The 20,344-nt window shown below is 39.7% G+C and overlaps 1 protein-coding gene across 3 annotated transcripts in view; it reads right to left on the bottom strand.

Annotated features, from left to right (window-relative positions):
- The window catches only part of RELN (reelin), a 528,909-nt gene that overhangs the window by 82,786 nt on the left and 425,779 nt on the right, over window positions 1-20,344 (bottom strand). For all 3 annotated transcript variants that reach the window (XM_082473379.1, XM_082473378.1, XM_082473380.1), the window contains exons 28-33: window positions 17,422-17,654; window positions 9,637-9,794; window positions 8,214-8,421; window positions 6,464-6,540; window positions 729-887; window positions 354-542 (exon numbers count right to left, since the gene is read on the bottom strand). In XM_082473379.1, coding sequence (XP_082329505.1) covers window positions 354-542; window positions 729-887; window positions 6,464-6,540; window positions 8,214-8,421; window positions 9,637-9,794; window positions 17,422-17,654 — 1,024 coding nt within the window. The remainder of the gene's footprint in view (window positions 1-353; window positions 543-728; window positions 888-6,463; window positions 6,541-8,213; window positions 8,422-9,636; window positions 9,795-17,421; window positions 17,655-20,344) is intronic.

The following is a 20,344-nucleotide window of genomic DNA, read 5'->3' as shown; positions in this document are numbered from 1 at the left end:
AGGCTGCTAACTTGAAAAGCTTTACCACCTTGAGACAGGCTAATAGAGAGTCTGAAAATTGTAATTCTGCAAATTATGAAACATGGGAATGTTTTCAGATAGGTACTTTTGCCCCACTTTTAAGAAACCTTAGTCATATTATGCATGCCATGAAAGACAGTTCCTGCAAAAATTGTTATTGGGCTCACCAAGTTACATTAAAGGACAACACAGGTCTTTACTTCCAAGAGCCCCCCTCTCAGTACAGGCAGTTATGCACACAGTTTTGCATTAGAGAATCTGCTCTTGGGTTTTAGTTAATTTAATCCTCCAGTTAATTAAATATTCTCCCTTTATCTGGTGAAAATGTATACCTATGTTTTCCGTGAATATCAGAGCAGTATCCATAGAGAGACAGTCAGTATTGACTTGACCTCCTTGGATTCGATACCAGTTGGCTTGCAAATCTAAAGAGCCATCAAATTTGTCTTGAAACCCAGTTTGAGAGCTGTCATTCATTCCTATAAGGACATCATCCAAGGCCCACTGGGCTGAATGCTTCCCTGAAATCAGATGAATAAAGGCAGTTAGAGAAGATTCATTATATAGCAATATGAATATCTTTACGACTGTGGTTTTAAATCAAATTATCTAGAAATTGACAGCAAATTAAGAAACACACAGTACAACGTGGCTTTAACTGGATGATCTAAATGCTACCAGGAAACTTGGGGTGAGTAGTAACTTGCCATGTTGGGGTTGCCACCATCGAAAAGCTGTTGCAGGTGTCTTTGCCTCTCGTGGAAGGTCGATGGAAATGATCTGTGGTTCCAGAAATGACATGAAGTCCAACTCTCGAAGCAAATGCCAGAGTATCCCATTGTCATTTGAATACTGAACAACAAGCCCTGAGTTAGAAGACATAAATCCAGTTACTTAGACAGCTTTCCTAGAGGCAAAAAAAGGCAAGGAACATTATTATTTGAAATGGCAAGACTGCAGGAGAAACTTCAGATTGCATCTCATAGGATGAGGGCACATTCATCTAACTTCCAAGGAACGAATTAGTAGACCTGAAGGCTCATCAATTTCTTGACAGTTTCTAATGCACTGACTCCTAGGAAGTGGGGGGGAAAAATACATAAGCTCTTTTAAAGACCACTCAGCTTTGTATGAGTGATGAGTAGGTTGGTAAGGGGGACATAAAAATCCACTCCAGATTACGTATTTGAATTTTAGGTTCTGTCCTGAACTTTACAAAGTCTCATATCATTATTATATACTGAGAAAAAATATCTCAATCTCCCAGTACAAAATCAAGAAGTGCTCTTTGCCACCAATGTACCAGATAGGAAGCACAGCCCAATCTGAAATTCTATTAAGCAGAATAGAATTTTTACTGGCACTTCACACTTTGTCAGACCTTGGTCACTGAAGACTGAATAAAGACAAATTATTAAATAGCAAAGCAGAAGAACTCACTCCCATCCGATGGTTCTACCTTTCTTTCTCTACCTTTCTACCTTTCTAGTTCTACCTTTCTTTCTCTGTGTCACCCTTCCCCTTCACTTATCCCTTCTACCCCACCTCCCTCTGCCTGTCACCTGGTGTGATTTAGGGAAATGCACATTAAAGTTTAAGATACTTCGTGTGCTATTCCTGCTACCTATCCCAGAAAAAATTTTCTTTTAAAAGAGGACACAGGGAAAGGGTAATGTTGAATGCAAAGGAAAAAATTGCTAATGATGAAATGGTAGGAATCAACAGGATACATATATGATCATTAGCAATTAATAAAAAAATATATTTTACTTGATGGGGGGGCAGAGAGCTTTCTTGGCATCTATCTAATTGCTATTCTATAACTGTTCCTAAGACTGGCACTGCATATTCATAATTATGACTGGGGATATTGAAGTGCTTTCTGAGTATTCACAGAAATTATGTTCAGTAAAGTTGTATTTGTTATATTAATTTTATTATGTTCTAACCTTTTTGTAATTGTAATAATTCATGGTTCTTACAATAAGTTTTTAGTTTCCTCATTATTGACTAACCAGAACATCTCAATCCCTCTGTCATGTTGCATAGCAAAGAGTTTACTAAAATTAAGTTTCAAGAAATAATATGATAAAATATAGAACTAAAAGAAAGCCTTTTAAGGTGAATTGATATTACATGGAATTATTGTCACCACATCTGACAAGGGGTGATGCCAGAAATAATAATGACTAACATGCTAAAAAATTGGAAATCTCAGGAGAATTAATCCTACCATATTTAAAATAGAAGAAATCATCGTGTTTGATGAGAGGATAAAAACAGCTCAAAGAATAGGAACTCTCTGGGGAGGCAGTATGCTGTGTATGTGTGTAGACATGCGCAGTTGGAGCTTCAGTGGGTGAAGGTGAGACCCATGTGTTGGAGAAGGGAGAGAACCACACCAAAGTTCAGGAAGAAGACTGAAGCTAGGCTCTTTCTCATTTTTATTCTAGTCAAGGTGAGGAGCATCTGAGAAAACTCCAGTCTCCAACCCTCGATGTTTTCTCAAAATATAGTTTTTCTTGTGGATATTAATTTGTTTGATATGGTGTATATTTAATAACATAGGAGAGAGAGAGAGCGGGAAAGAAAATGAATAATTTAGATAGTTAGCTTGGTGACCTATTCAGAAAGCAGATACAGTACCAGAAATGAAGCATCACAAGACTAAAATCTCACTGGTGGTCCTTTAGCACCTTCTACTCAAAGTACGGTCCAAGGACCAGTGTCTGCATCACCTGGGAACAGGCTCTACCTGTGGTGTTTTTACATGTCCACAAATCCTTTGACACTCCTCCCATCAAAAAGTGAAGCTTAATTCTCCTCTTTTTGAGTGTGGCTGGACTCAGTAACTTGCTTCTAATAGAATATCGTAGAAGCGACAATGTGTGACTTCTGAGAGTAGGCCATAAAAGGCGCTTGCACTTTCTTCCCTGCTCTCTCATGGTTGTCTTGCTCTGAAGAAAGTCAGCTGACAGGTAGTAAGGACACTCAAGCAGCCTATGGCTAGGTCCACTGAAAGAAACTGAGGTCTCTTGCCAATAGCCATGTAAGTGAGCATCTTGGAAAGAGATCCTCCAGCCCTGGTTGAGTCTTCAGATGACTGCACCGTCTTGGCTTTTATCTTGTATGCAGCCTCATGAGAGGTCTGGAGCCAGATCCACCCAGCAAAGCTGCTCTTGAATTCCTGACTCACAGAAACTAGAAGATAACAGATGTTGCTTTAGGCCACTCAGTTTTGGAATAATTTGTTATGCAGCATACCACCCAAGTCCTACTGAATCAGAATCTGCATTTGAAAGCCTCCTAAAGGATTCAGATGTACACAAGAATATGAGAAACACAGCTCAAGAGGTCCATACTCCAATTGGTTTCTGCTTGCTGCCTTTCTCCTCATTAACTTTTTCGGGGGTGTCACTTATACCTTCAGGCAGCCACAAGATCTACAGAGATGAGGGCCCCAATTCTGCAGGACAATGAAGTGCCTTGCAGATAAGTATGAAAGAATGGAGAAATGCAAGACAGGGAAACAGCAATATCCATATTTTATATCAATCGCTGAGCCTCTTTAGCTGTGTCATCTAAACACCGTCCATCTGCATAAACCAAGCCATTTTAGCTCATCTACTGAGCGTTTAAGGAACATAAAACATTTCCCTTTTTAAATTACAATTCCATCTACAATCTTCCCAGTCTTATTGAAAATAGCCTAATTTTGATTTTAATTCCAAATATGTAAATTGAGGCTTCAGCTTGAGTATGTAAAAAATTGTTACTTTCATCACTAGAAGAGATTTGTTCAAGGATTTAGGCAGATTTACATTTTAACAACCAGTTTTCAATAAAAGACTGAGAAATGCCTGTGGGATGTAAATTACACAGGCAGCAGTGAGTTCAAGAAAATGGCTCAGAGTCGTTGAGAAAAAGTTGTGTTCTTAAAGGGATCCTAAGGGAATAAGCCCAACAGGGCAGACAAGAGCATTTGTAATCAGAGGTTAAGTATAGAGCAGAGCTTCAGGTCAGTAAGTGGATGCTTCCCACTGTACTCTGGCCAGAGCTGGTCTTTTTTTCTCATATACAAATAGGGGTGCGGATTTGTAATTTTCAGAAGAGTCATGCACATATGCCCATGCACACAGTTGCTACACTGTGCCAACCACAAACTGTTTTTAAATAATAATTTTATTACAAGGGTTAAGGAAAACATTAAAGTGCTCTACCTCTCCAATCAGTAAGCAATGTCTTGGGACAGGACCCCATCTACCTTTGCATCCCTCAAAGCTCCTGTCTCTGTGTGGGCGGAGAATGTGCTCTAGAAATACTCCTTTGCTTTGAACTACATATTGTTTCTGCAGGGTGATCCTGTAAAAACTTAAATCAGGTTACGTCGCTCCCTGACCTAAAAGCCTTCAATTGGTTTCCCCGACAGTGGATTCCGACCCCACCTCCCTACCATGGCCAGCAAGGTCCTGCATGACAGGCACCTGCCCCTCGCCCCCCAGCACTCCTCGACCTTCACGTGCCCCAGGCCGCCTGGCTTTCTTTCTGTTCCTCCAATACCACAACTCTTTTCCACCTCGTGGCCTTTGCTGTTTCTTCTGACTGGAAAACTTCCCCTGAGCTCCTCCTGTGCTGGCTCCTTTTCACCCTTTAGATTTCAATTTAAATGTCACTTCCTCAGTGAGGCACCCCCCAGACCATTCTATCGAAATCTGCATCTCCCCCTGCATAAGTTTACTTTCCATCTCATCAGCTTATTTATTTCTGCCTAGCCCATCAATCTAACATCTTGCTTATTTCTTTTCTTTACTGTTGATTTTCTGACTCCTCTTACTAGAATGTAAGTTCCCTTATGGGCAGGGTTTCTGTCTGCTATGCTCATTATTGCCCCACTAGTTCTTCCCATTCTGGCATGTGGTAGTCTGCATTTCTTGTCCCCTTTACCACACACTCTCTTTCCTTCTGCCACATTTCCTTGTGTTTCATTATCCTGGGTGCTGGAATGAGGACCTCAGATGACCCATGAGGAAAATGCAGCACAAAGGACAAATCTTTTTTGTTTTAACCCACAGAGATTTAGAGGGTTGTTTGTTATTGCAGCATAACCTAGCTCATCATGACTGATGCATCCGTCTTTCAGTGACACTGTTATCGGTGCCACCTAGAACAGTGTCTAGCTTACAGCAGATTCTTAATAAATGTTTGTCAAGAGATTAGGAAATGCAAAATAGTCTATATAAGTTTCTAGACCGCTGCTTCAGTAAACAGATGATCTGGATAATTACTAGACTAAAAGTACTGAGATACTTAGAAAAAGTCATGGAAGCTTTCAGTTAGTGATGAGATGGCCAAGGACGTTTAGAATTGACGAACAGAGCTATTGGTAGCTCTATTGACTAACAGGTACTATAGTGTTTAAGCCAATATGTTTTACGTAGTCATGCCTGAGAGAATAACAAACTTAGAAGCTGCAAAATTCTTCACATGCTATTCACGAGATCAATGTTTGGAGGAAGACCCATCTGAGAAGCTCATGGATTTTGTACCAGGAACCAACTCATATGCGGGGTCCCTTAAGGAATCCCATCATATCTGTAGAGCAACTGAAGGCCACCTATGTATGTTTCAAGCCTTATGAATTTCTTTCAGCACTGAATCACGGAGGCAGAAGATGGTATGGATGCCTAGAGAGAGTAGAATTCTGGGCAAGGAGAGAGGCAGTGTGCATGGTGGTTAAGGCATAGGCTCTAGAGAGAGCAGTGTGCATGGTGGTTAAGGCATAGGCTCTAGAGAGAGGCAGTGTGCATGGTGGTTAAGGCATAGGCTCTAGAGCCAGCATGAGTGGTTTGACTCCCTGCTCATCTCCTTACTGACTGAATGATCTTGGGTAAGTTACTTGACCTCTCTGTGCCTCAGCTTCTACATGTGTAAAATAGGACAAATAATAGTACCTACGGCAAAGGGGTATGGTGAGGATTAAATGCATTAACAGATAAAACACTTGGTACAGTGCCTTGCATATAGTAGGTACTCAGTAAAAGTTCATGTTTATTATTACAAGAACTGCTCCTTCCACCAAAGGATTCTAGTACCCCCAGGATGCTTACGGGCGGGAAGCAGAGTATGATCTGCATTCAGTAATACCCTATGCAAACAAGTTCCTAGACCTACACCGTGCTGAATGTAAAAGTCTCTGCAATTTTGTTTCCTCCTGTGTAAAGTTATAAAGGAACAGGTTTCCCTGTTTACAGGCTTAAGGATCTGGATGAGGAATCTTAGAGACCAAGGCTCTATGTAGTTACCCACTCATTGATGGAGAAGAGAAGAGAAGGAATGATTTAAGGTAGTGTATCAGTTTACAAAATCCCGGCCAAACTTTGGGAGGAGAAAGAACTAATTTGTTAGTAGTAACTGTAATTTCTATGGAAATATAGCAGCTTACCTTCATTTCTAGCTCTTGGTTTGATGCAGGTAATCCCTGAAGTTTTGCTTCCAATTTGTACATAAAACTGAACGAGTCTGGGGGAAAAAATCCCAAAACACTTCAGTTTACTTACAAATAGATGAGCTCAGAAGAGATTTAGCCCTTTGTATTTTGACACATTAAAAAGTAAAACTCCTATAATTCTTAGGTACTACTTTTAAATTCGAAGGGCATATGACAAACAGAAACTACAAAGATTATATAGTAAGTTAATTCTGTAACCATTTGAAAAAGTTAATTAATATGACCATTAATTTTATTCTGGAATAATTACTGAAACAAAAGGAAACAGTTTAATTCCACTTCATTGTGACAGTCTGATATGATTTAATGAAATCACTGAAATGGGAATTCCTTTAAATTGAGATGATACTATCCTTGGAAACTCAGGAGGAAAAATCTAACATTAAAAAGTTGAATGCTGGGACCTCCCTGGTGGCGCAGTGGTTAAGAGTCTGCCTGCCAATGCAGGGGACACGGGTTCAGTCCCTGGTCCAGGAAGATCCCACATGCTGCGGAGCAACTAAGCCCGTGCGCCACAACTACTGAGCCTGCGCTCTACAGCCCGCGAGCGACAAGTACTGAGCCTGCACGCCACAACTGCTGAAGCCACGCGCCCTAGAGCTCGGGCGCCGCAAATACTGAGCCCACGCGCCGCAACTACTGAAGCCCGCGTGCCCTAGGGCCCACGTGCCACAACTACTGAGCCTGCGTGCTGCTACTACTGAAGCCTGTGTGCATAGAGCCCGTGTTCCGCAACAAGAGAAGCCACCACAGTGAGAAGCCCGCGCACCGCAACGAAGAGTAGCCCCTGCTCGCCACAACTAGAGAAAGCCCGCATGCAGCAATGAAGACCCAATGTAGCCAACAACAACAACAAAAAAAATTGTTAAAAAAAAAAAAAAGCTGAATGCTGTATTTGTTTAGGGCCAGATAGTTACCTGTATTACTGATTTAGACTCAGATGGTTTAATTTTTCACAACTGACACTCACTCAGTGTGATGTAAACCATGCCTCAGTCCACAGTAAACCAACCTACATGGCAGGCACACCTCTGTGAGGACTCAGAAGGAAGGGGAAGGAGATTGAAGGCAGAAAAACTATGACACAGAACCCCAGATTTTAGTGAGAAGAAGGTCTAAAAGTTTCAAACATTTCTTTAGTTTCCCTTCTTTCAATTCTAAAATAGTTTGATTAAAAATAAAAACGCACAGTTTTATTTTAGGTGTGCTACTATTTCATTTGCCCTTAAAACTAAGCAGTTATTTATTTTACCAGTAGGTGTCAGTGTAGGTACTTCTGGAACAGTTTTCAATAAGTGAATACAAATAAACTCAGATAAACGGGGGTCATGACATTTTTGGACACAGAATTTAAAGTTGAAAAAAATTCTTTGTTTCTCCTGGCATATATTAAAATTAATACCAAATAGTCTTCATAATAACACAGAACTTTAGAAAACCAAGCTGACATATATTAGACACACAGGCCTTGGTGATGACTGTACACTGATTAATGAATTGGAGTATACGTTTTGCAGAAACTGTCTATTTTATTATAAAGTTATGCTTTATTTTTATATATCAGAATCTATATAGAGAAACATTACTATGTAAACCCTCAATAACAGAACAGAGTGCTGTAGGTTAGAACACATGGCACGGTAAGTACTATGTTCATGGAGAAGTATGCCAATTAACTATTTACCTGATATTCCTGGTGTCCAGAGGGATGGTCCTTGCTTCCCTTTTTCCGGGGCCACTGAAGTACAGAGACTTGCCATCGTTAAGTGTTCCACAGCCCGTTCCAATCTGGCCTCCGGTTATCTTGTACCACAACGGGCTGAGCTTCCCCTCAAACCTATCGAACATCTCACTGTGGTTAGGGACAACAGACACACAGGTTCCTTGTGTGGCTTCCGAGAAAAGAAATACAGAGGAGAGAGGTTTTGTTAAAATCATGAGACACTGGAAGGTACATTCAGTGCATGGGCAAAAGAAGCATTGCCACAGGTGTTAGGGGAAAGAAACCACATCAAAATTTGAATCTCCCAATCGTCTGCCTGAAATACAGCCATCACTTCTAACATCAAAAACACTATTCTGCTCCTATAATTTTAAATTTTTAAACAGAGAGACATCAGGAACCACACATTTCCATGATTCTTGTTACTCAGAGGATTTGTGTAAACTGAGAAATAGATTTTGTCCACAACAAAACTGGTTCATTTGTTCTTTGTATTAGTGGATCAATAAGGGGAGTTAATCCCAGATTTAAAAGAAACACCCTGAAACCATGAGTGACAGCACTCTCTACAGAAGGCCTGCAACAACATATGTTTGTCTTTGGTCACGCACCAGATGAAGGGCAGAGCACTGAAAAGCTGGGAAGGATCCTTTGAAGTTCCCTCCAGGAAAAATTCTATAAAAAGATTTCGGAGCTTATAATATTTTCTCCAATTTTACTCTTTAATCTCAGCTTCCTTTTTATTTTTGCTTGTAGCAACATCCAAGGGTGACTGTGGTCAGAAAATACTTCTCTTGTAAAGTTCTCTTTTGGCAGTCTTGTATTTATCATTTCATAAGTTGATTTTTACTTTAAATGTATACAATTACATTTTGTATAAAAGCAATGTAAAGAGTACAGGCAGCCAAGTGGTTAAGAGCTCGGCTGCCAGGTTTTGAAGCCTAGCTCCAGCAACTCCTAGCTTTGTGACCTTGGGAGAGTTACTATACCTCTCTGTGCCTCAGTTTCCTCAAGTATAAACAGGGACAATAACAGTACTACACTATAGGGTTATTTATTGCTAGAATTAAATGAGGTGAAATAAAAACACCTACTATAGCGCCTGGCATGAAGTACGGACTCAAGCGATGTTAATTATTTTTACTATTACTAATAAATAAATATACTTTAGGAATGAAATTTGTGTTGTCATGCGTTTCCTTCTTAGGCAGTTCAAAACTACAAAATATCTCAGCACCTCATTTGCCTGGGTTACAAATTCCTACAATTAGGACTTAAAGAAGAACAAACTCAGAATCTATTTCCTTGGAAGAAGTAACATGAAATATAGTAACTAGAGACGGATATTTTACAAACAAATCATCAGACATGTCTGCAGCCTTACCAGTGTACCCCAGGTCACAGAAACACACCCCTGAAACGCAGTCCCCATGGCCACTGCAGTAACTGGGACAAGGCTCTGATATGTACACGCCATCCAGACCAAAGGGAGGCACGTTCTTCTGTGAGCTGCTCTCTTGGATCCATCGGAATCTGGTCTTACTGTTGGGAAAAACAGCACAGGTGTTTCTTGTACCAGTATCTCATACCAAAGCACCGAAATACAGAATGTTTCAGAAAAACTCAAGAGAGATTTAATATTTATTTGGAAGTCACATTCACTTGATTGGTCACTTAACCTTCATAAGGTGTCTCTCTCAGATCTTTCTTAAAACGTCTTGATTTTTTCTTCAGCATAAATGTTTCAATATCAGGAGGATCAGATAAAGAAGATTCTGATGGCTAGAAACATATTATAGGTTTTTGCTTGTACATTTTTAGAGGCTATTTGGGAATCTTTGAAACCATCAAACAGAATGTTCTTTGTTAGGACGAATAAGGGCACTCTGGCTATTTGCCATTCTCATGATTCTGGGAGGACTGACAGCTCTATTCCCACCTGTTGCCTTCCTTGCCCTCTTCTTCTTATCTTCAAATCTCCAAGATGCTCATTCTATAAACTCTTAGCAACCAGCTGGGCTGCCAATGAACACTGGTAACTGCCAACAAACAAAAGAGGGACCTGGTCCCAGTGCTTCAAAACCCTGGAACACCAGTGGCCTGGGCTACTGCCCAGTCCTATTTTCCCCACAACAGTTGTGAGGTTGCCAAACCAAAACTTGTCCCAGTTGCTTTCTAATCTTTCCAATCCCTTCAACACATCTCTTTTCTTTTCAAATATATGGAAATCCACACACATCTATAATTTCATACCAAGAAAACACCTCTTCCTTCTCAGTTCTACTAACATTAAAGAGGGAAGATGGATTAGGTTATCTGGATACCAGTTAATTTTGCTGCCAATATTTACAGACTTTTGAGTGAATTCAGTCTCTTAGTAAACAAGAATAAAGAATTTTAAAGATTAATGAAGATTGTCAAAGATACCTGTAGACAAAGGTTCCTTTTCCCCTCTATTATTGTGAAAATAATACAGCAGTATCAGAATGCATTTCTTTCTGGCTCTTCAAATAGCTTTGGTAATTTGGCAACACTGAATCATAACCCTGGCTTTTTTTCATTATTTTAAGTTACCTACTTTTAGCAAATTTGCAAATGTAACCAACGATGGTGTTTACTAGGTTTAAAAGTTTTCAGAGATTAATTTCTATTAATGCAAGTCTTAACACATTCTTCATTGTGTCAAGAGGAAGGTGAACACATCTTTTATTTACTTTGGAAATAATTCAAAATATATTGGTCTTATTTTTTAAGGCAAAAGACAATTGAATTGAAGATTAGAAAAACAGAGCAAAACCAAAAAACAGAAAGGAAAAGAAAAAAGTCATGGGCTTTGGGAAAATTCCTCCCAATAAAGTTGTAACATTATTTAGCCTGTGAAGATATTTTTCCTTTCAAAGGAAATAAATGGAATTGATGAACAGCATCTTTTGACAGTTGCTCGTAAGAAAATGGTAAGCCCTCTATGCCCCTTCCAAAACATAAGCTGCATATCTATGATAAAAGAGGAAAACATACCAATTCCCTGATAGAAGTCTTCTTTAATTAGAAGTCATACTTGCCTTTTCTTTTATGTTTCTATAATATCAATAGAACCCAGAGAAACATGGATCTATGATTTCTGCCACATGGAAAGTGAAAAAAGAGGTAAGAATAATTTCTTTTCTTCACCTAGGCTCTCTCACCTGGGCAAGATGAGGGCATCTCTCTATCAACTGTTCTGTTTCATGGAAGAAGCAAGTTCAGACTGAGCCCCAGAAGCATTCAGAAAGTTGAAGAATCCCAACTGTAGGTAGAATTCTAGAAGCTTTGGTAATTCGATAGGGAGTGAAGGGTAAGTAAAGTCCTTTGACCCATCTCTGATTCTTGGGGTCCTGTAGTTTTCATTATAAAAATAAAATAATCAAGGTCTAGTCTGGCCAGAGAGATGAGGCACCCTTGTTTGTAGATTCTAAGGCTGCTATAGACCCAAGAAACAGAGTAGGCTGTTAGATACTTGAGAAGGCAAAAGACTTCAGGAGCTCAGTATTAAGGCATCCATATTTAAAAAAAAAAAAAAAAAAGCAAAATGACTAATCATTTGATTAATAGGGTGTCCAGGACATGGTGAATTATAGCTGAGAATCCTAGCTGGAAGCCCATATTTCAGAGTGAAAGGGCAAGAGATGGCACCTCTTTTACTTCTTTTAATCTTTGTTAGTTGGCTTTTAGTTGGAAGGTACAAATCAAAGCAACAAAGATTTCACTGATCATGACATAAGCAAGCTTTGCTTTATCTCCATTTCTCCAAGTTATGCCTGGTTCCTGATGCCTACTGCTTTTCTGTTCTCTTAGGAGCACAACCTTGGAAATGAGTACAAGTAATTTAGCAACCTCAGGGCTGCTTGAAGAAGAGGAAGAACTAGTAAGGAATTTACAGAAAAACATAATCATAGACCATCGGAAGAAGGGAGGAAATAAGTAGGCCAAAGTTAGCTAATAGCATGTCTAGATTCCACATAGTTAATCCCCCCCTTTTTTTTTAAATAGAGGAGATGTAGCTTTAAAATGATTAATATTATTAATGTGTGTGTGCACATGCGTACATGTGCTATTCATATCTTTTCAAGGAGACACAGCAGAATGCAAAACAATGATTTCTTGCTGAGCAGCACTGAATTTATTTTGGAAAACATATTTTAGAAAGGGAGGTGTCTTCAATTAGCTAATCACCTGTTGCTGGTCCTTATTCTTCATTCAACCAGCATTTACAAGTGCCTATAACATGCCAGGCGGTGCCAGGGCTGGGCACACGATGCGGAGCAGAATTCCTGCATGGTCCCTACCTTCACGATGCCCACAGTCGAATGAGAAGACACATTTAATCAAACCCCTGCACAAAGAAATGTAAACGTGCAACTCTGATAACTATCACCATTAAGAAGGACATAGAGCCAGGAGAGCATGTAGTCTTAGAGGTCTTTGACCTGACAGTCAGGAAGCTCTGGGAAGGTGTTATAGGACGTGATGATTGAGGAAAAGACAGAATTTAATCTTATGTAATTTAACTAGAAATAAACCACAGTGCAATTCGACTATTCAAATGGTTGAACAAAACTTCCCCTTTGCCCTGCATGTTCTAGATACAGAACAAGTAAAAGGTAAGACTCTCTCTCTCTTTGTTCTCTTCCCCAACTGCCACCTTTGTTCAAAGGATACCTGAGTGACCAGGAGAACCAGTTTCCCCTCCCCCTTTCACCACCACACTTCAGAGGGGTGTTGCATCTGCCTCTCAAACCAGGAAAGTGCACGTGCACCTGCTTGCCCTGTGATAGGTGGTGGTGGAGGAGACATTCTGCAGCATAGTAAGCAACGGTGTTTCTAGCCCTTTCCAGAGACATCGACTTCTTGCATTCTGCACAGGGAGCCTAGAGCAGGCTGAGGGGCATGCTGTGTGGTTGGGGAGACAGTCAGGAGGGATGTATCAGTACATATTTACCACCACCAGTGTCTCTCCTCTGTAGGCAAGAACCAAGAGATGTAACATGAGCACAAACTGCTCCTTTGAGAAAATCAGCTTCGAAGTACTCGTCAAAGAGCAACGTTCTAGTAACTATTACAAGCATGTTGCCTTGTGGCAAAATAGCTCCAAAGTTTAACAATTTTCACACTTAGAATTCTCAGCTTTCCAGCACTGCATTTGGAGATTTCTGAGTTTAACATATTGCGGAAGAAACAACAACAGCTCATTTACTTGGGTTGAAGTAGAAACATGTTTACTATTCTGTAGCAGAGAGCTCTCCATCACAAATGCCATCCACCAGCAAGCTGGACTGTATTCAAAGGAACCACGAAGCCAGATCCTAACGAACAAGATTTCTTCTTCCAAAAGCTGAGGTCCAAGAAAATATTGATAAATTGGGAGCCTCAAAATTTTGGCTCACTTTGTGATGTTAAGGACAACCTTTTCTTATTTCTCAGATGTGGCTTTACCAACTGGGTGTTTCCACTCAGTGTCAAACTGCACTTTCAGATTCAACTTTGTATTATCTGGCTTTGGGGTATTGCACCAGAGGTGTGTTCCTTGGCTCCTGATTCTATTGGCTTCTTTCACAGTGATGTCTTCCAGCATCCTGGTATCCTAGTCATTGCAGCAAAGATGCAGCCCCTGATGCACTCCAGCTTCATGGCATGCTGCACTTGTCTATTTGGAAGAGATGTGGTTGGGCCACAGTTTCAGAAAAGCATAGGGAAGAGGAAGGCAGTGGTGGAGGAGAGAATTACAAGGGCTGCACTGTTACATGCCTAGCTTGAAATGGGCAGAAAGCAGGATGAAAGGGCTATTTAGCTGCAAACACAGATATGTTCTTATGGACAGATGTCTCAGAGGATGAAGCCTAGAGGGTAGAACCAACAGCTGAGAAGAACAACAGATTAGGGAAACACTCGTAGGGAGCAGAATTGTCTCAATCAAGAAAACTTTCTTATCCTGGACATTGCTCATGGAGGAGGGAACCCTAGTAACAACAATCTTGCTAGCTTTCAGAATTCCTATGAGCCAGTGGTCGCTATGTGCTTCCCATTCTTTTTTTTTTTTTGAGTTGGGGTGTCTATTGTGTTTATCTTGTCATTGTCTCACTGTTGTATGTTGGGTATGGGTGGGGTAGATAACTTGTTTTTTTTAGGTCATAGGTCTATGGGTCAAGAGGAGCCATATCCAGGGAACTCTGACTTGACAGAAATCATGAAATGAGTGACTTAGTACCTGATGCTGTGATGAGATGAGCGTTTGGGGGTTTTGGGAGGAAAGTGAGTACATCTGCCTGGGGGAGACATGTGAGTCATTAGGGCTGGGACAAACTACGGTAGGTTGTTACAACAATGCCCCCCAATGGATCATACTAAATCTTCTTCTACAAGACTTCCTTGCACTTCCTATCAAAAAGGGGAGTCTGTTTTCTCGCCCTCTGAATCTGGACTGGCCTTGTGACTTGCTTTGACCACTAGGATGTGGCAAAGAAGACAGGGTCCTGGCAGCTTCTACTTTTGTTCTCTTGGAATTCTGGAACCACCTAATTGTGGAAACTGTTATGAATACGGGGATGAAGACCAGTATAGAGAGAAAAGTCCTACTAATCCCAGACACTAATCAACCTACCAATTGAATGCAGCTACATTATAAAGCTTAGGAGAGACCAGCAGAAGAAATACCCAGCCAATTCCATAAAACCATGAGAAATAATAAACCACTGTTGTCTTAAGCCACTAAGTTTTGGAGAGGGATGTTGCATAGCAATAGGTAACTGTACAAATATTATCCTAGGCTCTACTGAGGAATATGAAAAAGGAATAAAGATGATTTTTAAAGAGTAATGCATCTATGCATTCCTGATCTTTTTGCCTTCCACTGGTTAAGAGATGACATGGTCTGGAATAGCTGCCTTGGATCCAGAGATAGAAGTTGTGTGTTCAGAATGGCAGAGACACCCTGTAAACTCTGAAGTCCTCACCTGTGGACTATTATGCAAGAAAGAATGGATTTCTAACTTGTTTAAGTCTTGTTAAGCATTTGTATTTGTTTCTCTGTTATAGTAGCTGGGCCTGTATCCTAACTAAAGCAGAATGCAAGTCAAATTATTAAATTTCACTAAAGAACGTCAACTCATCAACTCTGCCACATACACATCAAATCATTTGAGTCCCTCTTTGATACATAACAAAGTACACTGGCATGTAAAGACAAAAAAATTACTTATAAGTTGACTTGGATCCACTGACTGATAAATCTTTTCTTGGAACAGTTGGCATTTAAACATTATGTTCCAAAGTTTAGTAGATTACCACACAAACTTATACATCCTGACCATACAAGTTTCTTACCCATTTGGGAAGTCTGTGTACCAAAGTCTATGGTGTAATTTTTGGAGGTATGCACATCTAAGTATTGAGGGAGGCAGATGAACACAAGCAGCATATCCAGCTAGATGCAAATTTGGTGATCAATTAGGTGAAAGATTATAGACAGAATGGTCTCTACAAACATTAGAAGTAAGCCACTCCTATAGATTTTCTAGCTTTTACCACTGTATCAGTCAGGATGAGATAGGTTGCCGGGGTAACATGCAGCCCCTAATCTCAGTGGCTTAACCCAACAGAAGTTTATTTCTTGCTTATGCTATAATGTCCAGTATAGGTTGTAAGAAAGTCTGTTGATTGTAGACACTCAAGGACCCAGACTGATGTAAGCTTCATCTCAAAAGAGGCTTTCATGAAGCAGAGAAGATAGCAAAATGCACATGAACTCTTAAAGTCATATGTTTAATTTCCACTCACATTTCATTAGGCAATGCCAAACTTTATTTATTTATATAAATTTATTCATTTATTTATCTATTTATTTATTTATTTTTGGCTGCGTTGGGTCTTCGTTGCTGTGTGCGGGCTTTTTCTCTGGTTGCGGCGAGCGGGGGCTACTCTTCGTTGCGATGCGCGGGCTTCTCATCGCGGTGGCTTCCCTTGTTGCGGAGCATGGGCTCTAGGCGCGCGGGCTTCAGTAGCTGCGGCACGCAGGCTCAGTAGTTGTGGCTCGTGGGCTTAGTTGCTCCATGGCACATGGGATCTTCCCAGACCAGGGCTCAAACCCGTGTCCCCTGCATTGGCAGGCGGATTCTTAACCACTGCACCACCAAGGAAGTCCTGGCAATGCCAAACTTTAAAGGGTGTGGGGAAAGTATAATCCTACCATATTCCAGGAAGGAAGTAACCTGGAAATATTGATGAATGGCACTAATGAGTATCTCAACCATATATTAATTTACATCACCAGCAGTGCAAGTAGTCTTATAATACCATCTCAGCTCTTCACAGAAATGCTTTGACTCAGTCACAATTGAATGTTATGTTCTAGGATTCAATTAAGAAGTGTCTACTTGAAGAATGCTTCATCTTTTGAAAAATTATAGAGTTAAAACACTGATTTTCATGTTACCTACTCTACCTGACACAAAGATACATATACGTACTATAAAGGTATTCTAGAATACTGAGTGTAGAAAAAAGTAATTCTTATTTTTTTATCAGAATATATGTATTTTCTTTCTTTTTACCCAACAATGAGAACCAAATGACCCTATCCCCTGACCTCCCACACTATGTCCTAGCTGCCAGGAAGCTAAGAGTTAAATTTGTTGCCCTATTACTGTAACTAATTTGCTTCAAGTTCTTGATCCATTTATCTCATCCTTCTGTCAATTGATTTTAAATCTTTTTCTCTATTGTTTTAACTATTTATCTTAATGGTCACTTAAAGGGATCTTTTATATTTTAAGATATCTCCAATTGTCTACTTAAGGAGGCATTACATTATCAAAAATCTCTATATAGTGAAAGTCTGATACGATAATGCCTTATAACTCCCTTAGCTTTTAAACATCTTTTGTTCAGGGCTGTAATCCAGTGCCCAGAACAGAACTTGGCACAGGTAGGTGGCTCAATAAATATTTGTTGAATGAATGAATGGATGAGTGAGTGAACTTTTTCACAAGTATGAGCGTCATTTCCTCAAGAGTCCTTACAGCTAGAGTTTATGAATTCTTTTAGGTTATTGAGATATATGAGATGAAGATACTGAGATAAATATATGCTCCTCAGAAATGGCAACTATGGCACATAATAAGAATGGTCACTTTACCTGGATGCAAGAGACCTTGGAATAACAATGGTGATTCTCGTCCATTCTTCAAAGTCCCCTGTGTGATACAGGGTGGGCTCACTCAGTTCTCTGGAGTTTCCTTCACATCCTTTGCCTGCAGAAGCTGGGTAACAGCCTTCTTTCACCAGAAACCAGGACATCCCAGCATCGTGAGAGTACTGAAGAAGAACTGGGGCAGCGCTGCTGAATTGATTGGCACACCCAATGTTTAGCTGTTAAAAGGAAAGACAGAATTATACAAGGTTTTGGTTTCAAGTCATCATTTAACAAATTAGGTGCTACAGCCGTCAGGGCTCTTTCTACTGAGTTTGCACTAAATTTACAATGATAAGACACGGGCAGCTCAATTCCAACCAAGACCCTTTCAAAGGTTCTGGAAATCTCTGTATAGGCAAGCAATAGGTGCTTTTCAATAGAAAGCGGGACCAGTTGCCCATTTTGTGGATTTCTTGAGATTATAGAAGGGAAGAGAGAAGCACAGATGTGACTGGAGTCTTGGACAAAAGATAAGATGCCAAGAAACTGCTTTTTTTTTGCTTTCCCAGATAGGGGGTATAAACAGAGGGAAGCAGATGATAAAGAGCTGCCCTCTTCAGAACATGAAGGTTACTGAAACTGTCCTCTGCTTTCAGTGGAACAAGCAATTTTACTCTGGTTTCTTACAAAAGCTCAGTAAGAAATCATTGTCAACTTAGATGAAAGAGCTAAGTTCCTGTCACAGCATCAAATAAGCAACATAATCCAGAAATAAAACTATTACTCTTCTGTGTACTTGTGTAGATGATTGTCATCACAGGATTAACAATATTCAAAAAAAATTGTAAAAACATGCAACCTAAATCCCAATACCCTAGCACAACCATTTTTATTCTTCTGTTTTCTCTTCTAAACTTTACAAAGAAGCATATCAATACCTAGAAGTAGTATTACTGAATCAAAATGCAGAAACACTTTGAATTTCCTATTTATACATGTTCATTTTTAATCACTTGGGTTCAAATGAATCAGTTTTACACAGCACTCAATATTATTATGATTTTAGACAGTTTCTTTCTAAATTAATAAATATATAAATGATTGTATTACTGTTTTAGTTTATATTTTTTGATAATTGTAAATGTCAAACTCTTTTCTTGGTATTTAATTACATGCTATCTTATATAAATGATCTATTCATATCTTATTTCATTTGTTGGTTGGTGCCACCATAGAATTTTATTGTATAAGACTTTATAACTAAGAATAGTCAAATTTTGTAGAAAAAAATTGAAGAACTCAAAAGAACATAATCATGACCAAAAAATAAAGGACGAAGGAAAGGGAGGCCCATAGGCAAATAACACTGGGTCAGAGTTCAAGGGCCAACCAGCTTATCTTTGTGACTATAAGGTAGCTTGAGCCAATCTTTCAAAAATAGGAAGACTCCATATTTTCCTTAATTCCATGCTCAGAGCTAGAAAGTGTCTCTCAGAAGGATTTACAATATGGCTAGTGGCAATTTTATTGTGATTCATTTATCCAAGTTTACATAGTTAAATATCAAGAAAATAAATAAAGATTTGACCCTCTCAGATCCATGATTACCTTTTGTAACACAAACCCTTTTATTATATTACTGGTTAGGAAGCACAGCCTTCGGTTGGCATGTGGTGAGAGCATTCACACTGGGCACACATAGTTAGCTTTTTGTCTTAGAATTATTATCACTGCCACTGTTTCTAAAGTAAGCAAGTCGATGGAACTTTCAGTTCTGTGACATCTTTGTGATTTTTTTTTTTTAATTGGCCTGCCTCTTAACTGTTGATGTTTTCTAGAATGCAATTCTTGGCTTTCTTATCTTTTTACTCCATACATGCTTCCTAATCTCATTCACAATCATAGTTTCAGATTCCTTCTGAATCTCTATGACTCCCAGATATGGTCTCTCTCAGGTTCTCTGCACAATGTACATAACTACTTCCTGTGCATCTGCCCTTCAGCAATCCACAGGCATCCCTAAATCCTATATTTGCAATTTCAGTGACTGGAGCCAGAAATGTGGGAGTCATTCTAGAATCCATTCTATCACCCAATAGGTCACCCAACCTGTAGACTACACACCTTTAACATCTTTCAGACCCATCCATTTATCTTATAATCTCAGGCTATGCCTTAATCTGGCCTCATTTCTTACTTTGATAACTGCTCTAGCATCCTCACTTTACTCAACATATGCCCAGCAATCTGAGTACTTCTCTCTGCCTCCTCTGCTATCCCACAGGTCCAAGTTCCCATCATCTATTATTGGGATCACCGCAATAGTTGCCCAGCCAGTCTTTCTATCTCTGCCCTTGACTCTGCCAGTGTACTCGCAACACAGTCACCGGAGTGATTCTTTAAAAGCCTAAGTCAGAGTATGTCACTCTTCTGCTAGCCATTTTATTTAGAGCAGAAGTCGAAGTCTGACTTTATTTTTTTCTACCTGTCTCCCCTTGCTCACTTTGCTCTAGTCACAGTGGCATCCTTCTGGTTTCTTGAACTTTTTCAAGCACAATCCTACTTCAAGGCTTTTGTCCTTTTTGTTCTCTGTGCCTGGAGTGCTCTTTTCCAGATAGCTGCATGACTCCCTCCTTCACTTTTCACAGGTCTCAGATTAAAAGTTATTTTATTAGTGAGGCTAACTTGACAACCTTTTACAAAATAGTAATTATCCTCCACCATCCTAGTCAAACTCTCTATTCCTAGTTATTTTCATAGCCTAGAACTGAGCCCGGAACATAGTAGATGCTTTATAAATATTTGCTGAATAAATGAATGAATGTACTTGTTGATTCCAGTTTCTCCTCCTGTTAAGTCAACAGAATGATCTTTCTAAAACACAGGTCTGATTTTTACATTCAATGGATTAAACATCTTCCATGAC

This window comes from Balaenoptera physalus, assembly GCF_965194825.1.
Source record: "Balaenoptera physalus genome assembly, chromosome: 8".
In the NCBI taxonomy this organism is placed as follows: Eukaryota; Metazoa; Chordata; class Mammalia; order Artiodactyla; family Balaenopteridae; genus Balaenoptera; species Balaenoptera physalus.
This window is presented reverse-complemented; position numbering and strand designations above follow the sequence as displayed.